General features: G+C 35.4%; 2 protein-coding genes across 5 annotated transcripts; both read right to left on the bottom strand.

The window, feature by feature from the left end:
* Positions 1-4,529: 4,529 nt before the first annotated feature.
* On the bottom strand, positions 4,530-5,389 carry LOC100254978 (uncharacterized). Its single transcript, XM_002284123.5, has one exon. The coding sequence runs from the start codon at positions 5,086-5,088 to the stop codon at positions 4,636-4,638; it is 453 nt and encodes a 150-aa protein (XP_002284159.1). The 5' UTR covers positions 5,089-5,389; the 3' UTR covers positions 4,530-4,635.
* Positions 5,390-5,854: 465 nt separating this feature from the next.
* Positions 5,855-19,970, bottom strand: LOC100853550 (LEAF RUST 10 DISEASE-RESISTANCE LOCUS RECEPTOR-LIKE PROTEIN KINASE-like 1.4). Of its 4 annotated transcripts, none has more exons than XM_010662100.3 (4): positions 18,976-19,970; positions 7,534-7,566; positions 7,127-7,444; positions 5,855-7,021 (listed from the first exon to the last, which is right to left on the bottom strand). In XM_010662100.3, the coding sequence occupies exons 1-4, from the start codon at positions 19,799-19,801 to the stop codon at positions 6,096-6,098; spliced, it is 2,103 nt and encodes a 700-aa protein (XP_010660402.1). In that variant the 5' UTR covers positions 19,802-19,970; the 3' UTR covers positions 5,855-6,095. The 4 variants fall into 4 exon arrangements, with proteins under 4 accessions (XP_010660402.1, XP_010660403.1, XP_010660405.1 ...); XM_010662101.3 differs by having other exon boundaries at positions 19,009-19,970; XM_010662103.3 differs by lacking the exon at positions 18,976-19,970 and adding an exon at positions 12,310-13,670.
* Positions 19,971-20,354: the final 384 nt, after the last annotated feature.

The following is a 20,354-nucleotide window of genomic DNA, read 5'->3' as shown; positions in this document are numbered from 1 at the left end:
TGAATAATAATAATTGTTAGTAATATTTTAAAAATTTTTATTACATATGCACATGTTTAGTGCTAAAATAGTATTTTTGGAATGCTTTTATTTAATTTATAATTAATTGGATCGATTTTTTGAATTCCAAATCATCCTTAGAAATTAAAAGATTCATTAAAAAAAATTAATTATTGATCATATCTCACTTAATTTTGAAAATATAGTTATATGTGAAGGAGAAACAATGAAGTCATTACTTATGATATATCAATTTTGATTTATTATTTTTGGTAGTAATTAGATTCATTTTTTGAGTTTTGATTTATTTTTAAAATTTGTTAAATTCATTAACAAATTAAATACAAAGTGTCAATTAATTTGAAGTTTATGAGAAAATTTATAAAAATATAATTATGTGAAAAAAGGAAATAATAAAGTAATTGTTAACTACTTTTTATCCACAAATTCTATTAAGTTAATGAATCTAACACGTTAAGTTTTATTTGATTTGAAATTTTTTTGTCTAGTAAAATAAAAATAAAAATATATATGTGAGAAACAATAATCATTATAGGCTAATTTTTGCTCATAAATTTCTTGTATTAATTTGATTATTATTTTATTCTTAAGTTATTTTTAAAAATTACTAGACTTGATAATGAGTCCAACTCATTAAATCTTACCTAATTTGAAGTTTAAGTGAAAATTATTTGCAAAAATATGATATATGCAACGAATAAACTATCAAAGTTATTTAAAATAAATTTTGGTAAATGATTTCTTAATGTTATTAAGTTCTATGACTATTTAGTACTAATAAAATATATTTTAAAATTTAAATTATTTTTAAAACATAATAAATTTATCTATCAAGTATAGTTTGATTTTGAATTCACTTGCTTAATGAAAAATTTTTAAAAATTTAAAAGAGATTTAGAAAAATACTTGTAATTTTAAAAAAATACCATATTTAAATATTTTTCTTGTTGATATTGGATCACGGAGAGAGAAGAAATGATATCATATTCAATTTTACTTATTTTTTTATGATTTTTAATTTTTCTTTTATTTTTAAAAATTAATGAAAATAATTTTTACTTATTCTTTAAAAACTATTCTCTATTTTACTTTATTTTTTAAAATTTAAAATAAAGAACAACGGTCAAACAATGTAATGAATTTTTAAAAACATTTTTCTATTTTTTAAAACTATAAAGCTATTTTTTAATTTATTTTTATTTTTTGTAAGAAAATTTTGAAAATGCCAAATTAGCATTTTCATTTTTTCTATTTTCTAAACTCAATTTTCTAGAAAATTAAAATACAAAAGGCTTGACTTTTGTTTTTCTTAAAAATGGAAATACAAAGCGATCTAAACAAAAAGGCCTAATATTTTGATTATTTACTTCCTTACCAAAAGTGTGAGGAAAAAATTAAAATAAGAAAATAGTGAGAAAATTGAAAAAAAAAATTGGAAGAAAATAAAAATATATATTGAATTTAATATATTTTTCTCATATACTTTCTATTTTTTAAACTTGTTTTACATTAAAAAAAAATAAAGAATTTCAACACATAAATTTCTAGATAATTGGGTAGAAAGGAAATAAAAGAATAAAAAATGGAAATAAAAGAAAAAGCGAAAGGAAAAAAAAAAAGTCTGAAACAAATCCCAATCCCATGGGCTTAATAGGATCTGTGCTTTCTGGTTGCCTATGTCAAATTGGTATTCAAATCTTCCGGCTACCAAATCTTTCTAGGCTTCCAACTCCAATCCAACCCGCCTCAATTAAGAAAAGCCCAACCCAAGTACTTATTTCCAAGTTTATTTTAATCTGATCACTAATTCTAGTTACTTAACTTGACTGGACTGAGGTTGGATAAGATCAGCCCATCAAGTTGCACCCGCTCTTGGGCTTAGCCCATTCATAGATCCAATTGTAAACCCAACCAATTATAAATGGGTTGGGTTTTGGTTAAGCTTATTGAATCATCATCCACACTCAACTGCCCAGGCCCAATGAATCAGTATTTGCTTGAATTAAGATATTTTTAAAACATATTAGTTAATTTTTTTAATAGAATTTTTATTTTTATTTTATTTTTTTAAATTATACAGTTTGAGTGAGAAAACAAAAGTCAAAGGATTAGATAGATATCTCCCTCAGCCGGATTACAATTTTTGTTGCAGGAGTGCTTTTTGTAACTTGAATCCAATATGTTTAATTCCATTTAATTAGAATTTAACTAATTTTAATTTATAAATAGAATTATATTTTTTTGAAAAAATATTATTAAAAATATTCAATTTGCATGAGTGGGTGTGGCATTGACATTGGTTTGTATGGCACAATTACACCCGTGAATCAAATGTAGATATTAGTAGGGTAGATATAGGTAGGGTACAATTCCAACTATGACATGGCTGATGGAACCAATATCTACTAATTCACATCCTCCTCTCTTCTTCTCCTTTCCAACCCTTACGTTTAGGGTCTTTTAGACCTTTTCAACTCCAATTGAACCATTTTTATTTTGTGAAATAGTAGGATGGTTAGGTTGGGCTGAGCATCTATGCCTTCTTCTTCGTGTAGGTGCGAAACAAGTCTACTTTTTTAGTTTGGAAATGTAATTTTAATATTATTTGGCAAAAGAGGGGGGAAAAAATGAAAAGAACGAAAGGAATCTAGGTCTGATTTTAATCCTTTTGGGTTGACATCTGAAGTAAATGAGTAATTTGTCCTTTAAAAACTGAGCGTAGGATGGCCGCACTCTGACGGAAATGAGACAAAGCACGTGAAAGGTGGGGAATTAGGCCATTGTTTTTTCTTTTTGCCACCTCAATTGCTCATCTGGTGTAAGTTGTCCGGCGCATATTTGGTCTAATTTTAATAACTTAATAAACCATTTAAATGATTTAATAATTTAATTGAACTCATTAAATAAATTAAGTATATTTAATAAAATAATATAATAGTATAACTTAAAATAAAAAATAATTTTAAATAATAAATAAAAATGATTAATTTATTCTTAAATTTAATTTTTATTTTACATTTTTTTTCCATCATTTGAGTTAATTATTTTTATAATTCTTTTACTGCTTTACGATATCTTTATTGTTATTTTACCTCTTTTTCCCTAATTATAATTTATAAAAATAAATATATTAATTTGATAATTTAGAATAAATTTTATTAAATAATTTTAATATTTAAAATAAAAATTAAATAGTAAATATTAAATTTTATAAAAAAACTATTTCTTAAAAACTTTTCATTTATATACATATATACTAAAAAAAAAGTCAAAGAAATCAAACTCTTAGGTTTAAAAAAATTTTAATGTTTAGAAATATTTTTCTTATGAAATTTAGGTTTTTGATAAGATTAATCATTTTTCAAAAATATAAAAAATCATTGAAAGTGATATTTGGAATAGCATCTAATTGATGTTTCTTTAAAAGGTAACTTTTCTTTTTTTCTTTTGCTGATGTTTACCTTAGCCCACATATTATTATTATAATAATAATAATAATGTTTATTATATTGACACACCATAAAAGTAAAAGGTGTGACCGACAAAACATGCAGTTTAAAAACACTTGTAGAACAGAGGATTGAAAGCCCTTGGAGCTTGTAAATATGAATTATGATGTTGGTTGATGAATGGTAATGCATGGGAATGAAGCCCACTACTACATATATATATATATATATATATACCGTACAACTTTAATCATGTGAAGCGGTAAGAGGGAGGCATGGCAATTTTCCCCATAAAGAGGCAAAGGCTAATCTAACCATCAATTGATTGATCACACTAGACCCCCATCATCATTAAAAACAGGACAACATTTTAGGCTAGCCTAGTACTACCCAATTTCATCATCTCACATCCATATTGTAATAGCACAGCCTCCATCTTCAAATTTATATAAGATTGTAGCAATCTTGTTTTACATAGTTATTACCCATGTAAGGTAAAGAGAATTACCAAAGGGAGGGTGGAAAAATCCAAGAGCAACGGCTTAAAAGCGAATGAGGGTTCGCTAGCAATAGAGACAATAAAGGCAGAGTGCCCCCCACACCAAGATCGTCCAATCAAGATCAATGTACTTATCAGATGGGGCAGGAGGGGTTTGGGACCTCGAAAGGACAAGATGGGTCACCGCCCCAACCACAATTATGTTAGCATCTCACTACACATCACACATGGAACTGCAAGAGACACAACTTTCAATTACATTACTAATCACCTTCTGTCTTGTCCTCATTATGTATCCCACTTCCTAAGACCTACGCCCCCACAAATCAATCTAAGCCTAAGTTTATATTTTTTTTTAGTTTTGTGGCAAACACACTGAAGTTTCCTCTGGTCCATATTTATGATGCTGGTGGCACATTCTCTTGCTAAAATGCGCCACCTGGGTTGCACCCCGCTTCTCTGCGCCCATCCGATCTTGCCATCATAATGGTTGTCGGTGTCGCATGTATGTTCATGTTAGCACCATGCGGTGCCCGTTAGAACTATGCGGCACGGAATAATTTGGGGTTATCCACGCACAATAAATTAAAGAAAAAAAGTGAAAATTAAAATAAAATACAATTTCCAAAAATTAAAAAATGGAATTATCCGTACATTTCCCAGCGACTATTCTGGTATGGTTACCAGCACGGGTCGCCAAGCCCTTCTCAGCAACCGCTGCCGAAACGCCGCTGATAACGGCCTGATGTAACTGGGCCCGCCTCGGCGGCCACCGGAGCCGCTGTTCTCAGTGGACTCCGCCGTCGGCAGCTCATCGACGGAACTCCTCACCTTCTCGGAAACCCTATCTTCAAGTGGAGGCGAGGAGATGAACAAATCCTTCAGCTTGTGACTGGCGGACAACTCCTTCGGCCTCCGAGGTGGATCCTCGCTGATCCCTGGTGGATCCGGCGAGCTATCCCGCCGCGACATCCGGCGGCCGGCGTTGCGGCTGAGGAGCATTCGCAGAGTTTTGCGGCGACGGAGATGAACGACGGGGCTGGTGGTCGGGCTCCGCGTCGGACTTCCGGCGACGGCGCACTGAGTGGCCAGGAGCTTGAATTTCTGGAGAGTAGCCATTGGAGATCAAAATCTAGCAGTTTGTGTCTCTACTTTGCCTCTGTAGAAAAAGATGGAATTGGAATGAATGCTGATGGAGGGTCTTGGAGGATCTGTTCTGTGAGTGATGATTGCTTGAGAGAGGAGAGCGTGAATAAGGTGAGTGCATTCGCTATTTTGATTCTTCCATCCTTCTTTACTCTTTAGTCTTTTCTACCTTTTTGTTTTTTTTTCCTTTCTTTCTTTTTTAATTTTTTTTCCTCCTTACAGTAATAATAATAATAATAATAATGAAAAATAAGGACGGATGGGTTCTTTTTGGGGTCCGTTTTGGGTGTTAGCATCGTGGGAGTGAATCTGGTGGATGAGCTTCCCGCTTGCACGTGGCAGCTTCTCAGGATTTCGAAAATAATTAATTTCATTATTATTTTAAGTTAATTATTCATTTTTATTTCACTTATGTTTTAAAGAATGACGAGTACCATTTTTTTATATTAAGAAATATGGGATTTGCTTCGAAACGATGCTTGATTGGGATGATGTGTCACATCCAATCATTTTGTATTTCAATCACATAAAAAAATTAAAAAAAAAAAAATAGAATATGCCTTTCCGAAGTAATTCGGAAACAAAAAATCCAAAGAGAAGCTGCCGCTAAATATGGAGTATGAGATGATGATGTAAGCGGTGGTTTAATTGTGAACGCAGAACTCTATGTGCAGTACAAGCAAAATTCTCTGAGAAAACTTGAAAAGTAAACAAAGCAATGAAAGCATGCGAACAGGTGTATCCAATAAAAGAAGATCAGCATACTTGTGCTGCTATCTTCATTTTACTATGTACATTCCCTGAAACTTGCACATATTAGGTATGTTTGCTTGCATTTATCTTCTATGAACATCATGACAAAGCCAGGTGGTTCCCAAGACAATGAAATTCTAATACACTCGGTGACATCCTATCACGAGTGTGAGTAATACTTAAACCATTCTAGTCTCAAATTTAAGCAAAAATGAAATCTCAACCTACTAGAAAGAATAAGGTGTAGTAGGGTTGACCCCTTTATCAGCCACCACTGAATCTGGAGAGACCGGGGGAGGGTTACTCTTTAAAAGCCCGATGTCCTCTGAGTTTATATCCACCTCCTCTGCTTTCTGCACGTCGCTCTCTTCATTCTCAATTCGTCTCAGAGCCTTGAGCACTTCTCCCATGGTAGGCCTCATATCCCTCTCATGTTGCAGACACCGAAAAGCCAACTCTGCCACCAACGTTATTTTCCTCCTTACAAGAGAATCACTTTCAAACCCAAGGGATGGATCCACCAACTCATGCAACGTATGATTTAGAATTTTGTTCACAGCCATGTTGGCCAAATTAATATCATGCCGGTGCCTATTGGTGTCCACAGCTTGTTTTGATGATATAAGTTCCATCAAAACCACCCCAAAGCTATAAACATCGCTCTTGCTCGTCAGTTGGTAGCACTGATGGTACTCGGGATCAACATAGCCAGGCGTCCCTTGTGGTGCAGTTGACACATGGGTGACATCAGTCGGGAACAATCGAGAAAGCCCAAAATCAGCAACTTTTACCTGGAAATTGTTATCCAGGAGAATATTGTTTGTTTTGACATCACGGTGTATGATTTCTGACTCATGGAGGTAAGCCAGTGCATTGGCTGTCTCTATGGCGATGCTCAACCTTACGGGCCAAGTGATCGAGCCAGAGTTTGCTTGCTTACCGTGAAGATGATCTGCCACAGTTCCATTAGGAATATATTCGTAAACAAGGAGGAGTTCTCGGCTTCGCCTTGAGGTGCACCCATACAACTTCACGAGGTTTTGATGTTGTAAACGAGTTAGGATCTGAACTTCGTTCATGAACTGTTCAACACGTTTGAAATTATTCTCATATAGGCGCTTAACTGCAACTACACGCCCATCTTGTAGTTTACCTGAACAAAGAATTGAAATAGAAGTTCAGAAAAAGGAAAACCAAATATTTGACGGTGAGTTAAGTCGCTAATTGCAAGAGATATTAAAAGTTATGGTCCTCTAACCGTAGTAAACAGTGCCAAATCCTCCATCTCCAAGTTCTCTAGATGGGTCGAAATTGTTAGTGGCTTCTTCAAGTTCCATGTAACTGAAGACCTGAACTCCAAAGTAGGTGCTCCCCTTTTCAATGTCAGACTTTGTATAGGGATAAGAGGGGATGCTCTCAGAGAAACCAGTTAAGGATGGTGCAATGCCTTTGCTTGAAGGAGGAGTAGGGAGGTCCTTGCTTTTAGCTTTGGATGCACGTCTTCGCCGTTGGGCAAGAAAATAGAAGAGACATCCAAGGAAAATGCCCAAAAGGACTGCACCTAATACGGAATAGCCTGAAAATGGAAGAAAAGGATTCTAAATCTGCTTCAAGACAAGAACCATTTTGAAGGCGTTCAAATCTGTTTGAAATAAGAGGTATTACCTACTGTTTTTGGTACATTATTACCGCCTGTCCCTGCAACATTCATGAAATACAGCCAATGTCAGTTGAAACATGAATGACTGTGTCAAAGTAACTAATGGGAAATTTATTTTGTATGCAGATAGAAAAAAGGAACATATATAACACAATGGTAATACAAACTAACCAATCAGGCCCTTATTGATCATCCTAATTAATATTTGTTAGAAACTAAGATTTTCCTCATAACCCTTCCAATCAACAAAGCCACTAAAATCATAGCCTACTAGGCTATTCACTGAAATGGAAGCAGGTGATGGATGTAGAAAGTGTCGATACAGAAACAATTATAAAACATTATATACATTTGTTGACCAGAATCTCTTTGCAAATTGAGATGCCATTGTTAAAGACATACTGTTAAGTAGGGTGTTTTTATTTTTATTTTTCCCTTGGCAGTGAACTAAAGGAAGGATATGTGATAGTGTTGTTGTGGGGGCTCCATTTTCTCGCAAACTAGGGAGGTTTGATGGTCTGTCTGACACAGTCTCATACAATCTAGATTTAGCAGACTCGGCAGCCAGACACCTTCACCAGTAAGATTGCTGGCTTGAAATCAATTAGAAAGATAGCAGCACTAAGAGCACGACACAGGAAAAAGTTAAGTAATAGATCAAAAAACATTCATAAAAAACAATAAACAGAATTCAGAATGCAAAAGCAAACAGGAATTAGCAGAACTTAAGTGACCAAATCTTAACATAGTTTTCCTCTTCTTCTTCTGTACCAAATTAAGATACCAAAAGAAAGTCAGCCCTCACTGAAATCAAACATGATGTAGAATTGAGTACCAAACACCTGTAGAAAGATTGAAAATTCAGACTGAAATAGCAGTTTCTCATCTACCAAGGAATTACATACTTTATTTTATCTTGGGCCAGAAATATAGATGTATGTTTAACTAAGGAAGTTTGTGCTATTAACAAGGGTAGAAATCATGAGCCAGAAAGATGTTCAAGCACTGTGTTAGCATCTATTAATCTAATAAGCTAGACACTTGAGAGCAGAGTTGGAAGAAGTTCTCTAGCTTTTGAACAAAGCAAAAAAGAATGAGTTCACTGACAAGTACGTAGACAAAGAACATATAAACCTTTTTTCTTTCATCTCCTTTATTTCAAGGTCGAGAAGAGAATGTGTGCATTATAATTCTGAGACATAAAATGCAAAATTGGGTTGACCCAAGTTTGCCAAATTTCACTCTGTTCAGAGAATTCAACATCCATCAAACAGAACAAACGAGGTCAAGATTGAGTTGGGTTGCAGAACTGGAATCCTATACTGCCTACATCTATATGGGTTAGGACATGTATTTAGTAATTTCTTTTCAAGGATAAACAATTCACTTACAATTCCGGGATTAGGGTTGATTACATTATTTGCTTTTACAACCTTTCCTCTAATCAGACTTTAAGAGCATGCTTTGGGGCAGAATTAGATCAAGTTTGGTTGCAATCCAGGATCTTAGCATGTAGGTTGTCCAGGCCAAGTTGTCTAAAATGGAATGACGTATGTGCATTTTGAGTGAAAGAATGGTGAAAACAGGGTCTGCAGCAAAACCCGGACCATTGCAAAGCATCAATCCTAAACCATCTATAGACCAAAAATGAGTTCATTCCATTAAGGAAAAGCTATCAGGACTGGACTAATCATCCTAATCGTCTCCCAACCATTCTCCATAACCTATACCACAATTAAAATCACTTACAAAGAAAAATGAGTAACATGGAGCAAGCTCGAATACCTCGTACATGACAAATCCGATCACTGCAAATACAGATGGGTTCTTCCTTATCATAGTCATATCCACATTGCGCACCATAGGCAATACATGCTGAACACTTGGCTTCACAGGGGTTACTATAATTCACATTGAAACCCACCGTCAAAACTTCGCCGAGGGTGATGTTATTGGCAGTGAGACTATTCGCCGCTGATTGAAGAACCGGAATCCTAAGGCTAGTATTACAACGAATAATTTTCAGAATCGGATCGGGAACGGGACCAATTAAATAATAAGCATAGCTTGAATTGCCACTTGCACTGCCACTCGCATTGCAATTAAACTGTTTGTAAGGCGTAATTAGCTTCACACTATCGCAGCCATAGAACAAGTTTAGGTCTTCGTTACCCATGCCGTAATTGAAGATAGTGAAATTGAGAGTGGAATTAGCGAACTGGGAGGGGCAAGTGTTATTCCAGAGATCCAACCTGGTCAGGGTTAGGTTTTCACCGGTCTGGTCGATTCGAAGAACTCGGTATATCAGAGACTTCATCTTCAACTCGGCGTACCCGTCCCGGCAAATTAGCCTGAACCCCGGTGGCCCGCAGTGCTCCGGACGGTCGCCTCCAGTGAAAGGGTAGGTGATGTTCTGGAGGGAGCCGCAGCTGAAAGTGCGGTTGCAGTTGGGGAAGAAGGTGACACCAGCGGAGAGAGTGGCCGGGAGGTGGCCGGAGCAGATGAGAAGGACGGCCGGAAGGAGGAGGAGGAGTAGCGGCGGCGGCGGCGGCGGCGGCGGCGACATTGAGGATGGAGAAGAGAGGGGAGGGGGTGGAGTGTGGAGTGAGATGGCATTTGGTAACAGGGTGAGGGGATTTGTCGGAGGATTGGAGGTCGGCGGTGGCTTTGGTTGACCTTTGAAATTGGACTGTAAAGTATTTAACGTTGATGGTGGTGGAGCCCATGTGGTGGGGGTCTGCCACGGACCATTCCACGATTGCTGCTACCATTCTCTGGAAATCTTGTCATATTCAAGTCGCCACGTCGGCATTTCTATCGACTTATTGTAGCGTTCGAAGGAGTGTGATTACCAAATTGCCCACGAATGATCTCATCCTTGTTATCCAAAATTGATTAATACAAGTAAAAATGGAAAACGTATTTCTAATGCCTACTGAAAAACTGGAAGACTTGGGTGTATTAGGTACAAAACCTACAACCACTCCATAATAATAATAATATTTACCTCAATATCACATGGGAGACGTAGGTGGTGTTTGTTTTTTTTATTTTCTGCTGAAAATCATTTAGTTTTAGAATTTAAGTTGTTTGTTTTTTTACTTTTTTATGACTTATTATAAACTTTTTACTAAATAGAAAAAATCAAAATATGTGACTTTTTCTAAATAGAAAAAATAACACAATGGTTTTTCTTACTTTTTAATACTTAATAGAAATAAAATACTATAAAAATAAACAACCTAATATTTAATACTATTAAGTATTAAGGTTCTATTTAGAATTAAGTAAAAAAACAAACACCACCTTAGTTTGCTCACCTTCTCAATGGAAGGTCCAATCTGCAACTTGAAGAAAGCTACCTAACCCTACAACATTTTCCAGAAGTCGTATGGATTTCTTCAACTCCTCTTTCTAATATTTGTTTTGTGGGAAATTGCCAATTTTTATTTGAGTCATCATTGAGCCTTCTTGGCTATGTTTATTTATTTTATTTTAACTAAATTGCAATTCTAGAGAGTCTAGACAACATGAAGTTGAAGCCCGGCCACTTCATTTGACTAAATTTACAATTTTAAAAACACGACTACCATGAATTGAATTGGGTCTGTATGTAAAAGCGGAAAGACGCATAAACTGGTGGGTCAGAAAAGTCGATTACTGTTAGTTAGTAGGTGTAGTCGGAAAATTCAACTTCACCCAAACAAGACCTACTTCTAAAACTTAAAACCTAACCCATAGTTTAGGCAGAGCAGGTAACCAAATTTTTTATTTCCAGAAGCTTTCATGTTAAACAAAAACCAATTGCAGGTTCCTTGGACTTGGTAGCCACTAAAGAAGGGATTACACAGTGGATGATGCGCAAGATATGATAGATATTTACTAGGTAGGCTTGGCATGCGGTGACTATCTTTACCAACCCAGTCTTATTGGGAAGCATAATGATTAAAAATAGAACGATTAATTTAGTGCAGTTGGCACCTCTAAGTTGACTGGCGCGCTAAACATGGGATCTGGGTGGAGGAAAAACATGGATGGAAGACCCTTATAAAGTTGGAGCCCAAAATCTTAGGTGAGAAAAAAAGGGATTCAGACAACCCCTTAAGAGCTCGATCAAGGACTCAGAATACTTGATTTCAAGTCCAGAAGAGTGAAAGGCTCCCTGGGAAGTTAGTTTAGGCCTGGGTTGTCACCAGCTCTAATTTCTGCTAGGTGGTTTGTATTCTTAAGGTGAAAGAGCATGGTGAAAGAGAATATGAGGCAGACTGCAGACTACTGTTGGGCATAATCAGTTTTCGATCCCATCTCAATATTCCATCATCTGATGGCAACGAAAAGAATAAAACACCAACCTTAGATATATATGTCTCTTGCTCTGAGCAGATTGCGACTTGTCAAATTCTAATTTTAAAATGGAAGGATTCATATTCTGCAACCTCAAGGGACAGGACCTTTGAATATAGACTCAGAGAAAGGTTCCTCCTTCAATCAATATGCAATTAATCTAAAAGAATGGTGGAAAAAAAAATGATAAAAGTGGTGTTAATTGGGGATGTTCCAGGGTGTGGAAAAATTGAGGATTCAGTGTGGCTCGGGAACAAGCAAACCATATTTCCCTCAAATTCCAAAGGAAAGCTACTCTCCCTTAAACTGGCTCTTCCCAAAACAAATTAAATCTAAGGTGCCTCCAGAAAACACAATAATGAGGAAAGTGATGATGGGTGGCATGCATGTTTGTGAGTCGAAAGCTATATATATGATGAAGTTGTTTCTATACATACCTGATGCGCTTGTTGTGTTTTGGCAAGTGGAGGGAGAATACCCATTCCGACAATAGCATGTGAATTGGTTGGAGGTATAGCCGCACTGCCCACCGGATTCAACACATTCTGTACACAAACTATTACTGGCATTCCACTCCAACCCGAAACCACCCTTAAGAGCTTCAGTAAGAAGAGTCAGTGTACCTCCACCGCTCACTATAGCGGTAGCTGCTGACTTGAAAATCGGAACCGTCACATACACACTGCAACTCCCTATGCTTACGCCAAGGTTAAAATCCAGTGTTGTATAGTAACCAGTGATATTGGTGCAATTGAACTGGTTGGAAGGCGCGATAGTAAGTTGGGGACAATCATAGTAGAGGGTCACGTCTGTATAGGTGGCATTATAACTAAAAATGGATTCATTCAGAGTGGTGTTAACATATGTAGGAGGGCAGTAACTATCCCAGTAATCCGCCCTAGCAACGGTGAGAGTATGGAATGAGTTATTGATATCCAGGATTCGGTAACTCGCCTCCTTCATCGTAAACACCGGGGCTTCACCATTACAAGTCAGCTCGAACCCTGGATGGCCACAGTAAGGAGGGCGGCTCCCTCCCCAGAAAGGATAACTAATATTCATATTCCCGCACTCATACTGTGCGCCGCAGCTGACGAATTGTTGATTGGCCTCGCACACAACCCTCGGAACAGGGACCATGAACATGAACAGGAGGATAAGGAAAAGTGGAAAAAGATGGAGATGCATTTTGCAAGAGAGAGCGATTTGGAATGATTCAGAAGGATATGGATATGGATATGGATATGGAGATGGAGATGAGATGAAATTAATTTCCTTTCTCAATCATGAAAATAAAATTAAACGGTGGATCTTTGAAAAGATTTGGAGACTTGTGAAGCTTTTTCCAAGGAAAAGAAGCTTCTGTTGGAATGTAATGGGAGCCGGTGGGTGGCAATGTAACTGACCGAGTCTAATGTAAACAATCTATCGCTAAGTGGTTTGCCCTGTACGCAAATCCAATATTTAATTCATTTTCGATCGGCACTTGGTCAACAAACCCAACAGCCTATAAATGAAGTGCCGGAAACTCATAAAATTTATCATGATTCATGTACAAGTCAAAAGTCAGGGAAATGACAATTTCTCCTCCTTTGCCTGTTCCTTTCTCTCCCAGCTTCTAAGTATTTATTGATTTTCATCTTAATATAAAAAATAGAAAGTCTGTTCTCTCGTTTCTCATCTTTTTAACTTTAATTTCTATAATACCCAAATCTTGTTTTTCTCTCTGCTCAAAATATAACTAAATTTACTTAAAAAAAATAAAAAATAGGATTTAATATTCTTCTCCAAATTTAAAAAAATTTATAAATTAGTTTTGTTAATTAACTTCACATATGAATAACAAATCTATAAATCCAAAAAGATATACCACATATAAATAAATTAGTAGTTAATAAAACATAAGAAATTTTCTTCCATTTTCTTAATAATCAAACATAAACCTTAATTATTATTTACTTACTAATTTCCTATGTTTTCACATATTTTATTTTAATTATATAAAATAATAATTTAATTAAATTTGGAATTTTGATACACTTGAAAATATATTAAATTAGTATTTTTTTTAAAAATTATGAATACTTCCAAATATGTATATCTTTATTATATAAAAAATAAAAACAAACAAAAGACATACCTAATAGTGTCATTAATTTAATCCTACTATATATATATATATTATTTATTGATGTTATTATTTATATCTTTATTCAAGGGTTTAGATTTTTTTACACCTTTGATAAAAAAGAGAAGTTTGATAAGTATATCTCAACTTATAGTCTCTTGGGGGCATTTCGAAACAGTTTTCAAAAAACAAGTTTTAAGAACAATATTTTAAAATAGGTTAATGAAGTTTCTAAAATAAAAGTAGAATTAAGAATTTAGAATATTATTTAACCTATGTTTTATATTTTTAAATTTTACTAAAAAAGTAATTTTTATCTATAATACTTTATTTTTAATTATTCTTTTTATTTATATAATTATTTTTTTAAAATAATTTCGATAAAAATAAGTGAAAATTATCAAAATATACCCTACTTTTAGAACAAATTCTCAAAATGTTTTCTACTCCAAAGAATGATTTTATACTTTTAAGGAAAACAAAAGAAGGAAAAAATGTTCTTAAAATTAATTCAAACAACAGACTCATAGAATTTTCCTTGGAATGAAATGATTTAACAAGAAACAACAGGACATGGAACTTATAATTAACTACATGTCCCAAGGCACTCAACCACGAACCCGCCAAAAGTTCATTACGATTAGGCTCTCATCCGTACCCCATTGGTCTTGCTAGTTAACAATCGATGGCAGCACCTACTCATGGACTCTGTCTCCAATCGTCTTTCTTTCTTTGTCTATTTTTTTGGAAATTAGAGATGATGACTTAACTAGTACGCATGCATCTACACAAACAACTTGAAACAAAGTGTAAACTCATGAAAACTTGGTAGGGGTCTGAGGAGATATTTGAGGGGAGAATGAAGGAGATGAATTAAGATGAAAGAAGTCTCATTTCTGATGGTGACGAGTTTTGACTAAGTAAATCTGGCTCGGAAAATATCGGAGTTTTGACTATGGGGATTGCGTGTAATGCCAAAAGTATGCTCATGACTGGAACTTAACGCCAAGTGGAATCCACGTATTCATCTGTCTTCTATGGCATAATTAAATAACAGTAGTGAGAACTCTTGAATGTGTAGTTCGATCATAACCCGGAGAAAATATGAACGGGGTTCAAGAAGGCACCAAAGTCTATATATTGTGTTGATCAGACTTTGACAAGACAATTAGGGTATTTATAAATTTAAAGAAAATACAAGTGTTTGCTAGAATTTCATTAGATTAGGGCAGCTGTCAAGGTCTCTATGCCCGAAATCTGCACTTGATAGGTGGGGGAGTCGGCCACCCACGTATTTCGGGCAGCTATGAGGGGGTCGGTCACTTAACGTCTCCCGGATAATTTGCAGACTTTTGAACCTTATTCCTTGATCGGACAGCATGATTGGGCATCATCAGTCAAAGCTAGTCACAGTTGTCTGGTGAATTGACTTGTATTAAAGTACAAGGCGCCTACAACTGACCTCCAACTCCTCCACAAGGGGTGATTATTGGGTATAAAAGCTGGGATGATGATCACATCTTTTACTTAATTTCAATATTAAAATTACCTTACAATTAAGTAATTATGTCTATGTTCAATTTTCTCATGTTTTTTTTTTTTTTTGAGTCTTTTATGTTTATGATCATACTTCGCAAATAAAGAAGATCTCAAAATCCTTCTCCGACATTCCATATATGAAGAGAATTTGCAAGGAATTATCAAGTATCTATATGATCAATAAAATGTTTTGAGGTGATTAAAGGGGTTAAACATGTTCAATTGATGTAAAACAAATTTTGTTAAGTTCTCCACTTTTCAAACTTAAATCTAACTAAATTTTAGAAACTTTGGAGATTGTTTGTGAAACTATATAGAGAAAGACTAGGGATGTTCCAATGCACCACAAAGGGCCTCACCACCTACAATCACCATTTTGGTATCAAAACTCACGTGATTGCAATACATGAGAGCTATTTTAATTGTTTTAAAATGAAGGGATGGGTTGGGCCAAAGTGGGTGACTAATTTCAACCAATATTGAGCCCTTGACTTTGGGAAAGACCTCTAGGAATAAGTAACTCAAGGCTTGCTTAGGAAAGACATAAAAGAGGAAATGAGCAATTATTAAGTGAGTTCAAATCTTTTGCCTTAAGGGTGAGTTCTTGCACATTCTTCCTTATTTCTTATGGTCAACCTTAGGAAGATGGGATCTTGGATAAACTTTTATTTTTAGGTTATTTATTTATTTTTTATTTTCTTGTTGTTGCTTTCATTTATTTTATTTATCTTAAATTGGTTTTTATTTAATGCATAATTAATTTTTTTAACATCACTAATCATTGTAATTTCACATTTGATTTAATGTATGACGTTCAATTTCTTGCTTTTTATTTTATTTCTTCAAGTTAATTTTCATTCAGTATCTATTGAGTAGTTATTCAGGTTAGGGAAAGGGTGCTCTAGGACTTTCCTTCCCTCCATTGGAATGACTATGCTCATAATGTATTCATAATTCAAAGTAGCTTGTTAATTGATTCCTTCTTATTTGCTAGAAAGCACCATATCTCAATATTTGACAAATGGCGATTATAGGGTCTCAATGGGTATCTCAAATACTTAATGGGAAAGTCATTTTGAACAAATAGATGAGATGTTAAGCTCAACGAGGCCATCAAATTTGACAATTGGGGATTACAGGGGCAATGAGTATCCTAACACTTAATGGGAAATTCATTTTGACCTAGGATGACCTTTATTAAGCCCATGTAGTATTCCTAATCTACCCCTTATGAGATACTATATAGTGGACTAAAAAATGAGGAAGATGAGGACCACCTCCCCTCTTTAAAATGATTCTCTCCTTACATATTCTTGTTCATTCTCTTTGCTTAAAGTTTAACTTGATCACTGGTGGGAAATTTTTGAGGTCTCCTTGGATCTTTCTTGTGTGATAGGTTATCCTTAGCAACTGAGTGGAACAACATTAGAGTGGAGCTTCGATAAATACACTAATGTCCAAATCAACCTAATTAAAGTTATCACAGTACTCAATAGTAAAACCGCCTAGGAGAAAAAGGTTTGTACAATATGTAAGTGATCAAAGAACATAAGTTCAAGCAACATCCAATGTCTAAACTAAAAAAAAAGTAGCTACACTAATAGATGACTGATAAACATAAGTTAACATCTAGTATTTGAACTCAAAGGAGATCGGGCAACATCCAATGTCCAAACCCAATGAACAATAGCTGTTCCATCAATATATTGGTTCTTTCTAACAATTACATCCCCTTATGAAATTCCCATGACTTGCACCACTTGATAAAAAGAACCCCATAAGGGTACCCGTAATAAGATTCCCCTGTTATGGAGTGTAGTGTCGTATTGATATATTTCTTTTTCATATTTAAATATGTTAATTTATTGGGTTAAATGTTTGTAAAAATTGATCGACCATAGATCCACTTGCCAGCTCAACTAATCAAAGTGGATATCTACTTTTCAAACAATAGAAAAGGTAATAAACTGATCATGGAATGAGCAAATTCTGCTTCCCTTGGGGCTCCCCCAACCAATTAGGGAAGTCTCCCAGATTTTCTTTTAACTCCCTTTTAAAGAGTTGTATCCATCTATTTTGGTTTCGTACAATGAATACAAACTGAAGGATTGTTTGAGAGTTGAGACACCATTTTTTCTGTATAGACTCTCAAGATTTTTCCCTGGCCCTCTAATCCTTGTAGATTTGTCAGGTATGACTCACAGTGAGCTGTGCTTGTCAAAAAAACAAGAACCAGAAATCGTTTGTAGTTCAGCACGAATTCAATTAATTAGCTGGCATGGAGTATGTGCTTAACAACATCCAACATTGTGGAATTCTACATTATTCCACTCATTCTTAAGTTTCCAGACATTATTAGTTTCAAAGACTATCATTGGTTTTCCTCCAATTGTTTTTCCCAGTTTTCAACATAAATACCTTGTTTCTATCGCAAATACATTTTTCCCTCGCACAAGTTATTTGCCTTTTAGGTTTATTTTAGTGACCAATTCCTAACCAACGACTAATAAGGTTTCTCACCTTAAATACAACCAACACAGTTGGAGAATTCAAAACAGGCCAATAAGAGTACAACATGCATACGTAACTCTTGTAAATAGAAAGTATAAGAACTTAAAGAGTTGATTAATTACGAAAGGCTTTTCATACTACTTGGAATGCTGACAGCTAACCAACAAAATAAAATTGAAAGCAGCTCTATAGTTGGAAAAGGGGCGGCTTAAATGATGTAGTCTTATTATCTCACAAAAAATTCATATCTCTGTGTAACTACTTGCAAACTACATAATGTTAAATTAAAAGTTTCTTACTTGCAAGAGAAAGGACTTGCGATACTTTAGAGGGCAACAAGTAATTATCACCACACAAAAATAAGATAAAAAATCTAGCAAGGAAATAAACTTTATTGACGTGGTCTTATTATTCCCATAAGATTTCTATTTTCTATTCATGCCTAGTTATTCACTAGGTCTGTAATGGTTTCATCACCCGTACCAAGGGCATTGGACTCTTCTGGTCCCACAAGGGTTATAGAGTTACTTATTGCTTGGTCCACTACCTAATACATAGTCAATCTTCATATAATTAGTTATTGAACGGATAGGATGATCCTAATCAAATTCAAGAGCTAGTTGATTAGAATTGATCTCTAATTTCTTCTATAATTTTAATCACAGAGGGTTCTGCAATTGCAGGACAGTTCTTCACCCCTCCAGAAGAAGTATTCCTACCTCCCGTAGCTGGTGGATTGCGAGTCATGATTTGAATTTGGTGGTCAGGGCAACTAATGAATTCTCAAGGGTAGAAAGTGTTTGATGCTATGGTGTATTGAGCTTGTTGGTATATATGTGGGTGCTGTGCTATATATGAATCTTAACTAATGCCTACGAGTATGAAATAAAACATTGCCCCAAAAACATGACATTGAGATACGTACTTGGAGGGGAAGATTCCGGGGAGGGTCCCTCACCTGTTGGGGAACCACATGTTTTGGAGGCTTGAAGTTGATCTTTGCAGTAGCAAGTCGTTTGATTCAAACCGATGTCATAACCACATACTCCCTTTGATTCCAGGCATTCACTACATGCTGTACCATCCACATTCAATCTCACCTCAATTCCTTCTCCAATCACTCCTTCAATTAATTGATCCAAATTTTGAAACTTTCCAATTCCTTCCAAAATGGATGTTGAAAGAATTGGAACAAACACGCTGACATTGCATGGTCCAGGGCCCTGAGGCTGCGGTGAAGCTACGAAGTAACCATCCTTCAGAGGAATCCCAGCTATGGAACAAGAAAATTTTTGAGGCATAACAGATATTGCCAGAGAATAGGGGCAACCATAGAAAAATGTGACATACTGGTAAACAGCTGCATAATCAAAGAGTTTGGGATCCAGCGTAGTGTTAACAAGAAGGGGCGAGCAAATTCCCTTCAAGTAGTCCTGTCTTGCAATTCTTAGAGTTTGAGCATCCTTATTGAAACTCAAAACACGGTAATTAACGCCCATAATCTCTATGGTTGCGATACCGTCATGACAATTGAGCTGCAGGTCAAGATGCCCACAACCCAAGGGCCGGTCGGATCCCCAGAAAGGATAACTCACGCCTGTGATGTTGCCGCAGTTGAACTCTTTACTACAGGTATTGTATTTGTACAATTCATCAGGGTTGCCTAAAGACACAGGAAAATCGAACAAAACCAACACCAATAAAAGGAAGAGGCCTAGAGATGGTGAAGATGAGAAAAACAAGGAATTCATTGTGGGCAGCAGGGGCTAGAGAGTGTGAGACGAGCTGATGGATAACAGGAGTTGGGTTATTTCAAGGAAAATAATGGAGATTGTGGAAGTGAATTGACTTCATCCATGGTGAAGACAATCCATAGAAAGTGATGGAAGGACTCGAGCTTTGTTTTCTTCTCGACTTAAAAACTATTATAATGTGAAACCATTTTTCTATACCAAAGGCAAATTACTTAAATACCCAAACCTTTAAGAAGCAAATCAAGTGGCAAACTCAACTGGAAATTAGCATTAGTTTATCCCCCATCTACCTGTCTAACACTGACAGTGGATATATATATATATTTATGCCAAATATATATATATTTTAAAAGCAATTTTCTTATATTTTTTATTTTGGTGATTCACATCCTCACCAATAATTTTAAAAGCAAATACCATTTACTTTACAATATTTGACCAGTTCTGGACTCAATAAAGAGAGTAGTTGCATGGTGACGATGTGCAAATCCAAGTGCGTGCGGGAAAAGAGCAAGCAGAGTTGAAGAAACCGTCAATAGGGGAAAGAGAA

This window comes from Vitis vinifera, chromosome 14, assembly GCF_030704535.1.
Source record: "Vitis vinifera cultivar Pinot Noir 40024 chromosome 14, ASM3070453v1".
Classification (NCBI taxonomy): Eukaryota; Viridiplantae; Streptophyta; class Magnoliopsida; order Vitales; family Vitaceae; genus Vitis; species Vitis vinifera.
Note: the sequence above shows the minus strand (reverse complement) of the source record. Positions and strands in the feature narration are given on the sequence as shown.

What these genes read in the sequence shown, in the direction of transcription:
- LOC100254978 (XM_002284123.5), bottom strand. Translation starts at nt 5,088, where the DNA reads ATGGCTACTCTCCAGAAATTCAAGCTCCTGGCCACTCAGTGCGCCGTC.
- LOC100853550 (XM_010662100.3), bottom strand. Translation starts at nt 19,801, where the DNA reads ATGAATTCCTTGTTTTTCTCATCTTCACCATCTCTAGGCCTCTTCCTT. An exon ending in TAATGTACCAAAAACAGTAG is followed by an intron (nt 7,445 to 7,533) that starts GTAATACCTCTT and finishes TTCCATTTTCAG; the next exon opens with GCTATTCCGTATTAGGTGCA. An exon ending in ATTTGGCACTGTTTACTACG is followed by an intron (nt 7,022 to 7,126) that starts GTTAGAGGACCA and finishes TTCTTTGTTCAG; the next exon opens with GTAAACTACAAGATGGGCGT.